The sequence below is a fragment of the Rana temporaria genome, chromosome 6, assembly GCF_905171775.1.
Source record: "Rana temporaria chromosome 6, aRanTem1.1, whole genome shotgun sequence".
NCBI lineage: Eukaryota > Metazoa > Chordata > Amphibia > Anura > Ranidae > Rana > Rana temporaria.
Window position 1 is genome coordinate 48,625,518 of NC_053494.1, and position 9,493 is coordinate 48,635,010.

The 9,493-nt window shown below is 39.6% G+C and overlaps 1 protein-coding gene across 1 annotated transcript in view; it reads right to left on the minus strand.

Moving 5' to 3' along the window:
- Positions 1–6,912: 6,912 nt before the first annotated feature.
- Positions 6,913–9,493, minus strand: part of FOXL3 (forkhead box L3) — a 7,159-nt gene continuing 4,578 nt past the window's right edge. The window contains exon 3 of the mRNA XM_040355599.1: positions 6,913–7,565. Coding sequence (XP_040211533.1) covers positions 7,095–7,565 — 471 coding nt within the window. The 3' untranslated portion in view covers positions 6,913–7,094. The remainder of the gene's footprint in view (positions 7,566–9,493) is intronic.

The following is a 9,493-nucleotide window of genomic DNA, read 5'->3' on the forward strand; positions in this document are numbered from 1 at the left end:
AAGTTAACAGTCTATTTTCATTTAGTAAATCAACCTTAATGACTCCGGGTCCATGATATTTTCATTATTATTAAAGAAAACACCCATCAAAATGTCTAGACCATTAGGATATATTTTCTTGTCATACTATGAAGTTTAGGATAATTTTATTGAAAAAGCACAGTGACCGTGCATTGATACTTCTGCTATCTCAATGCAAGTCATTGGGCCAGCTCAGAGTCATAATATTTCATGAAATATAAGGTATCTCTAGGTTTCTGTAATTGATGTTATCCTTCATTTAGCAAGGATGCTAACTGCATACCTATAATATGACTTGCCACTAGAGGGAATATGTATATGAAATACCATTGGGAAAATACACTAAAAGAAGCATGTACAAAAGTGAATATTAACTCAAAATGTGTGTTTACTAAGTTCAACTTTAAAGGATAAATAGGTATTAATAGTGAAAAGGGAATCAGTACTGATCGTTCACAAAAACAACCTTGCACAGTGGGGTCCTTTGAACCTGTTATAAGCTTGTGCGTGCGTTGTTTACAGGAAGGACACACCCCTATTTAACCATGCACCTGATCAAATGGAAACCTTGCTGTCTTTTAAGCCTAGTACAGATAGGTTTAATGTCAGGCCACATTGACCGGTTCAATAGAAACCGTCCGACATTCGGCCCGTGTGTACTGGAGTCGGTCCATGACTGGGGGCATGGGGCAAGACCAAAAAAGGTCTGCCAATTGCCTCCTGATCAGTGCTCTCAGCCAATGGATGAATGCATTGACTGGAGTCTTCTGGTGGGGGGGGCACCCCCCTGTCAGAACACAATAGAACAGCAGGGGAGATTATTGTACTAACGTCAGATACTTAGTACAGCGGCTCCTCCTGAGCTGTCAGTTTAGTCATTTAGTCCTGCTGGGTTGAACAAAAAAAAATACTAGTGTGTACTAGGCTTTAGAAACAGAGAGCACATTGGATTGTAGGGTGATATTCCCTGATCATTCTAAAGCATATTACCCAATAAAGAGCTATTATACTGCCTTATTGGGACAACACCTAATGAGGAAGGATAGTATTTCCTCATCAGATATATTGACCCGTCTAATGCACAATGGGCGCTGAAGCTGCTTGATGAATGAGGCTATCATTAACCCCAGGAAGACATTTTGCTGCAAACTCATCTTGTTGAAGATCATTTCTTTTCCATAATTCAGGAAATCTCAGTCACAAATGTTGTAGAAATGCACAGGGTTCCTTTGTTATTCGGGTCTACAGGGAATTTTATATGGTTTCACAGAGTGTTTGATGGTTATTTCCTTAAAGTAAATCCTGCATGTGCTTTACCCCCCAGCTGTTAATACTTACCCTAGAGCAGTGTTTCTCAATTCCAGTCCTCAGGCCCCCCCCAACAGGTCAGGTTTTCAGGATTTCCCTCAGATGAAAAGGCTGTGGTGATTACTAAGGCAGTGAAACTGATCAAATCACCTGTGCAAAATAATGGAAATCCTGAAAACCTGACCTGTTGGGGGGGCCTGAGGACTGGAATTGAGAAACACTGCCCTAGAGTAAAGAGTGGGAACTGGTATGTTATATCACCTGACTCATTTCCCTTCCTCTCATGGCAGCTGTAGTACTTGGGCACCCACAAGTAAAAAACAAGTGAGTGAAGCCTCGTACACACGACCGAGAAACTCGACGGGCGAAACACATCGTTTTCCTCATCGAGTTCCTTGTTAGGCTGTCGAGGAACTTGACAAGCCAATTTTCTCCATTCCCGTCAAGGAAATAAAGAACATGCTCTCTTTTTGGCTCGTCGAGTTTCTCGACAGTTTCCTCTACGAAAATGTATGTTTCCTCGGCAAAAAAATATCTCCCAGCAAGTTTCTTGCTGGTTTTTGCCGAGAAACTCGGTCGTGTGTACGAGGCCTAAGGCTGGGTTTGCACATCACACAGAAAGGTTTTTTTTCATAGTAAGAGCTGTGAAAATTTGGAATAGACTCCCATCAGAGGTGGTTCTGGCAAGTTCAGTAAATTGCTTTATAAAAGGCCTGGATTCTTTCCTAAATGTACAGAATATAACTGGGTACTGACATAAATAGGTAAAGTTGATCCAGGGAAAATCAGATTGCCTCTTGGGGGATCAGGAAGATATTTTTTACCCTGCTGTAGAAAATTGGAGAATATTTTGCTGTTTTTTTTGCTTTCCTCTGGATCAACTGTAGGTGAGGGATTGTGTATATGGCATTGCATAATTTTTTATTATTATTTTTTTTTTTGGTTGAACTGGATGGGCTTGTGTCTTTTTTCAACCAGGCTAACTATGTAACACTAGAGTATGGAGCGACTCACAGCAGGGGGTCTGGTGCGCCTTCATTCACCAGTTCAGGTCTGATTTCAGCACACATTTTTGGCTAAATTTGGACCTGAAATGGACCAAAAGACACACAGGGCTCCTGTGAAATTCTCACCAGAGCCGCTCTGGAGATGTGTGAACCTGCTCCATAGAGAGCCGGTCACAATGTCCTTATATGCGAATGCAATAGTGTGAACCCAGCATAAATAAAAATAAGCAACTACCGGGGCTTGCAAAAAAGGGAACCTGATGATTTGCCCTGCATAGTCAATGCACAGGTTTATTAGAAATGCAAATTACATGTACTATACTGTACATGATCTTCCAAAGGATGTGCTTTGACAATTGTCTTCCAATAAATGTATATGTAAAAAAAAAAAATTATATAATGGATTATTGATAATAGATGAAAGTATTAGTAACTCGTGGCATTGTCAAATTATTCTCCTACATGCACTTAATTTCACCCCTGGCAGCCCTATAGAAGAAAAGAGCAACCCGGATTTCATGAAAAGGGTGCATAGCAAAGTAAAATACTCTGATCTCTATCTGCACAGATGATGGTATCTTTAATTATATATTTTTAATTGCTCTCAGTAAATCTTTTAGATACAATAGCTACCATTTTAGGTTTTCTGGCCCTTTAATATTGGAGTATTTATATTACTTTAATATTTGCTCAGTACAGGGTATATATTATCTTATTTTAGAACAAAAAATAGAGCGTCAATGTGTTTATGCATATATATATATATATATATATATATATATATATATATATAGAGAGAGAGATATTTATATATAGATATCTATATATATATATATATTTAAAGCTGAACGCCAGTCAGCAATGAACAAGTATTGCCCCTGGCACAGCAAGGGGTAAATAGTTGTTTAGTTTAGGGGGTAGGGGATAAGCAGGAATATATACCTTATTTTTCATTTCTCCAGCAGCCAATGCTCTCCTCTGTCAGGGCCGTCTTTAATATGGTTTGGGCCCTGGGCAAACATTTTTTTTGGGCCCCCCTCCAGCTTATTTTGGGCCTGGCTGGTTCACATGTATGTTTTGGGCGGTCCTCATTTGTGCAGGCACAGCAGCCCATTGATTTGAATGGGCTGCCATGCCTTTGTTTCCTGCCTATGGTTCCTTTGATCGCTCCATCTGTTACTTGGATGCCTTGAAATCCATTGTGCTTTTGCACCATGCTACTTACCTGCAGTTCTTGCACACACAAACGCACTGTGTTTTTAAAAGCGTGACCTAAACGTCTAAAAATGCAGCAAGTTTGACAGTGCGGGAACTGCAGATAAGTCACAGCAGACAGCAGAATGGACAGACAGTGCTGTATTTCAGTGCTTGATGGGCATAGGTGTGCCGTGTGCGCAGCCTATTACATGAGGCATGTGCTTTTCTTTGCAGGAAACGCAGGCATGGCGGCCCATTCAAATGAATGGGCTGCTGTGCCTCCGCAAATGTGGGCCGCCAAAACACATACATGTGAACCAGCTAGGCCCAAAATAAGCCCATCAAGCAGTTAAATACAGACAGTAATGCCATGTGCTCTGAGGCTTTACTCAGCCTGGACTGCAGGTCTGGTCTGTGATTTAAAGAGTTCCTCTATTTTACACATGGCATGGCATGGGGTCCCATGGTGCTAAAGCAGAATGGACAGACGGTGCTGTGACCCCATGCCATGTGTAAAATAGAGGAACTTTTTAAAACACTGACCAGACCTGCAGTGAATCATCAAATATTATAAAGACTTTGGGCACACTCTACAGAAAACTTCTATTTACAATATAGATTAGCAAACAGTGACTTTCCTTTGAGGAGCAGAACATGAAGAAGTCAGCCTCGGGAAGAGCAAACTGGGGATGTTATAAAATCACATTCTAATTCACTTTTATATACAAGCAGCACCCAGTGGCAGGAAGGGAGAAGTGCACGTCTAAAGGGAAGCCAGGGGTGCTGTACATTTTAAAACACTGGGAAGGGAAGCAGTACTGTCACTGGCTGCGTGCCGCTGATGATTTTCAGCCTGATTTGTGGGCAGCACAGGGGCTTAACGGGAGGCAGGGCTGCCATCAGGAATTATGGAGCCACTTACACAGCTTCAGGCATGGGCCCCCTGGAGCAGAGAACCGGGATGGGGGGGTGCTGCCGCCTGAAATTGAGAAGCAGGGGGGGGCTGCCGCAAATTTAGAAGCGGGGGGCCCTTTACAAAAAAAGAAAGAAATAAAGAAAAAATATATAAAAAAAGGGGTGTAGCCATCCGGGGCCCTGGGGACCTCTGGGCCCTTTAATAAAAAGAAAAAAAGAAATAAAAAATATATATAAAAAATATATTTTAAAAAGGGGGTTGCCATCTGGGGCCCTGGGACCTCTGGGCCCTTTAATAAAAAGAAAAAAAGAAAAAATATATATAAAAAATATATTTTAAAAAGGGGGTTGCCATCTGGGGCCCTGGGGACCTCTGGGCCCTTTAATAAAAAGAAAAAAAGAAAAAATATATATAAAAAATATGTTTTAAAAAGGGGGTTGCCATCTGGGGCCCTGGGGACCTCTGGGCCCTTTAATATTATTTTTTTTAATAAAAATTAATTACAAAAAAAGGGGGTTGCCATCCGGGACCTCTGGGCCCTTTAATAAAAAATAAAAAAAATATATATAAAAAAGAAACATTTATAAAAAAAAGGGGGGGGTTGCCATCCAGGGCCCTGGGGACCTCTGGGCCCTTTAATAACATAAAAAAAAATATATATATATATATAAACAAAAATAAAAAAATAAACATTTATAAAAAAAAATAAAGGGTGTTTACCACATGGGGCCCTGGGGACCTCTGAGCCCTTTAATAATAATAATAAAAAAAATATATATATATATATATATATATATATATATATATATATATATATATATATATATATATATATATATATATAAAATAATGTATAAAAAAAACTTTTTTATAAAAAAAAAGGGGGGTTGCCATCCGGGGCCCTGGGGACCTCTGGGTCCTTTAATAATAATAATAATAATAATAACATTTATATTATATAATAATAAATATAATATAATATAATAAATATTAATTAATATTATAATATAATAAATAATAATATAATAAATAAAGAAATATATAAAAAAATATTTTTTTTATAAAAAAAGGGGGGTTGTCATCCGGGGCCCTGGGGAACTACAGGCCCCTGGGGACCCCCAGACCTCTAAAAAAAAAATTGGCCCTTTAATTGGCCTCCGGGCCCCTGAGGACCCCTAAAAAAAATTGGCCCTTTAATAAAAAATAAAAATATATAAAAAAAAAATGTTTTTTTATTTAAAAATAAATAAAAAAGGGGGGTAGCCATCTGGGGCCCTCAGGGCCCCTGGGGGCCTCCGGACCCCTAAAAAAAAAAAAAAAAAAAAAAAAAATTTTTTTTTTTTTTTTTTTTTTTAAAGGGGGTTGCTTTGGGCCCCCAACAGTGACAGGGCCCAGGGCACCTGCCCCATTTGCCCTGCGGTAAAGACGGCCCTGTCCTCTGTTCCCAGTATGTGGGCAGGTCCTCGACCTTCTGGTGCTCCAGCATTGCACATGACATCATCACATAGGCTGTGCCTACAAGACCATAAAAGAGCATTGGCTTTGTGGGACTGGTCATGAGGTGTAAAGGAACCCTGTGTAAGTCAGAAGTAAATCAAGTATTTCCTTATTCCCTAGTTTAAATTATCATTTACCTATTCTATGTCAGCGAAGAGGTAACATCATACCTTTTTATTGCTTTCTACACACCTTGGGTCTGTTATTACCCTCACAGTTTGTGAATGATTGCTACAAAAATGTATTTTCTTATTTACTTTTTACCTTTCCATATTATTGCATTAACAAGATTATATAGATCATAATGGGCCAAATTCTCAAAAACGCCGCCTAACTTAACTTTCAGCAGTTAAGTTACACAGGCGTTAAATTTCTACCTAAGTGCCCGATCCACAAAGCACTTACCTAGAAATTTCAGGCCGTGTAACTTAAGTGCCTCCGTCGCAAGGCGGTCCTCCTCTCCGGGGGGCGATTACAATTTAAATGAGGCGCGCTCCCGCGCCGGCCGTACTGCGCATGCGTGTGACGTAATTTTCCCGACGTGCAGCGCGCAAACGTAATTTACGCCGGGCTTTGTGGATTGCGACGGGACAATAAAGTTGCGAATTCAAATTTAAAAAAAAATCGCGGCGATCGAAAAAAAGGTCTGGTTTTACATGGTGTACTAACTTTACACATTGTAAAACCAGCCCTAATTTAACGCGTGCAAATCGTAACTTACGCAGAAAACACAAAGCTTAAATGCTTTGTGGATCTGCTTAAGTACTCATTTGCATACGCTAGCCGGCATTTCGACTCGAAATGCCCCCAGCGGCGGATGCGGTACTGCATCCTAAGATCCGACAGTGTAAGTGTCTCTTTGGAAAAATCCTTCTGAGGATCGTTTCCAAAGATAGCCACAGGGATACGCAGGCTGAACAGCAGTTCCGCCTGCGTATCTCCTTTGAAGATTTGGCCCAAAATGCCTAATTGAACTTTTTTGTTGTCTTTGTCTTCAGAAGTAAACTTGGTAAAACACAAAATTGATATTCATTGCCTACAGCTACACAACCACTGAAGTTGCACATTTGATACTAATTTGGTGCATAACCACCAAGATTTTAATATTGCTTTAAAATCACATTAGGTAGCAAGCCATTGTTCATGAGCTATAGACTCCATAGGTGAAAATTCCGTTGCTGAGTGTCCAGAATATGAAATTTGTTATCGAAAATGTTATGTTGGGGCCTTAGAATGGGTAAAGGATCTGGAGCAGACAATATATAATCAATGCTAAATTTGATCTCATCTGTCTTTCCAAGGCCAGAAGAACTTGTTTGATTCTGCCTGCTGGAGATGCCAGTTGAAAATAGACCATCTGAATCCCTTTGCGTCCTTGGTTCAGGTCTGAGTTCATTGCAAGGTGCTAGATGTTCTGAAGACCCAATAATGGTATATTCTCCAGATCGAAGAGTTTTAGCCAGCATTTGCTTTCGGTCCTTCTGGCATTTTTTCATATTTCTCCTTCTTCGTCTCCTTTTATAATTACCATTTTCAAAGAGGTCAAGCATTGACTCACATCCAGAGGCAAAAGACCAGTAGTTTCCCTTCCCCTTTTCATTTCCTTCCGTTCTTGGAACCTATAAAAATACAACGTATTGTTACCATTAACCTAAACTTCCGGACTGGGAACATAGTAGTATTTCACAAGCCATAAACCTTCATAGTTGATGTAAGTTTTAGACTAGACCACCATTATCAACCAGGGCTCTATCGAACCCTAGGGATCCTCCAGCAGTTGCTAAGGATTCCTTGAGCTGTGGCTGATTGACCTCCCATCTGATGGTACCTGCATATGTCTAACGGAATTTGTAAGAGCCATCAGCGTGTCACCAGTGATCTTTTTATCTGTCTGTAAGGGGGAAATGCAGGGGCGCAATCTGACAATCAATCTAATGGTGACATTCTGAACATCACTGTAAGGGGTACCTTCTGACCACCACTGTACAGGGTTAAGCCCCATACATATGGACTAAATGTCATACGGCATCGGGCATTTTAATAGAAACCGGCCAACATTTGGCCCGTGTGTATGGCAGCTGGTTTCTGTCGAAGAGGCATGACTGAGAAAGGTCTGTGTCACCCTGTGGAAACACAACCGAAAAGCAGGGAATATAGCTGTACTAACATCAGATCAGATACTAACACCCTGAGCTGTCAGTTTTTTCGTTCAGCCCGCTTGGTTGGTTAAACAAAAAAACTTGTGTTTACTAGGCTTTATTCTTCACACTGACCACCAATGTAAAGTGCGCCACTAACCCCCAATGAATTGTTTTCGGCAGGGGTTGCCATAGACCTGAACATTAGTTTCAAGTGTTCCTCTGAGTTAAAAAGGTTGAGAAAGATTGGACTAATAGATATATCCAGAATGCAAACCTGTTATAGTGCAAATATATAGAGCGGGCTAAATACAAATTTGTGGATAATCAAACAATTCAAGGATCCAGTGACTTGTGATTTATGAACTGGATGACTCTCAGCGGGTTTGAGCAGCTTTCATAAATATAGATAGAGGTATACAAAATACAATTTGCATCTTCTCCTGATTTGCAAATCTATTTGCTTATCACTTTTTTCTCATTTATTATTATGTTCTGTTTGCAGATTAATAATAATGTGACATCCTAATTTTTAGAGGGATCTGGATTTTAGGCAAACAGCTGAATTTAAATGAGCTCACACATAGATTCAATAAAGTTAAAGACATAGATTCACAAAGACACACACAAAATAACGTGGTGCGGGCCGGGTTCACTGTCAAGTACAATAAGTAATAATTAATTTGAAAGATCTCTTAATGTTATTCAGGTACAAGTTATTATACTCTAGTATGCTTTTTCAAAAAAGTTAAATAAAAACAACTTGTAAAAGCAGTAACCTGCAGCAAACAGTCAGGTTGATTTCACTGATTAAAGTCAAAGCGTTATTAAACCCGAAAACAAAAATGTAACATATTGCTGTTTACCAGTCCTTAAATGTGGTGGTTGCATTCATTTTCAATTTTTTTTTCGTTCATTTTTACCTGGTGATTTGACCAGCAACACGCTTTCTGTCTTAGGATCTCTCCACTATGGATGGGGGAGCAATGCAGACACCTTTAGACAGCAGCATTGTCAATCCGGGGAGAGGGCTGTGTTAGATGGACTAGCAGATTTAGATGGACTTGACTAACAAACTAAAGCAGAATCCCAGCTAAAGCTTTTTATAGGTATTAAAGAGGTAAAAAACTGCGCTTGCTATAATCAATATTATAAAAATTTAAATGAACCCCTCTAAAGCAGCAATAAATGTGGGATAACACAGTAAATATAAAAAGAAAGAATTGCGCTTATGAGTCCAAAATATGCTAGAATAAAAAGTCCAAAGAGGTTAGGCTGATATGAAGAGCCAAATACATTTTCTTCAATCCTGAGTCAAATCTTATTTCAAGACATGCTTACCAGATAGTAAGATAATTTTGCAGGTGGCTATAGCCCAGCCCAGGCCTTTGGTCAGTACAATAACACTA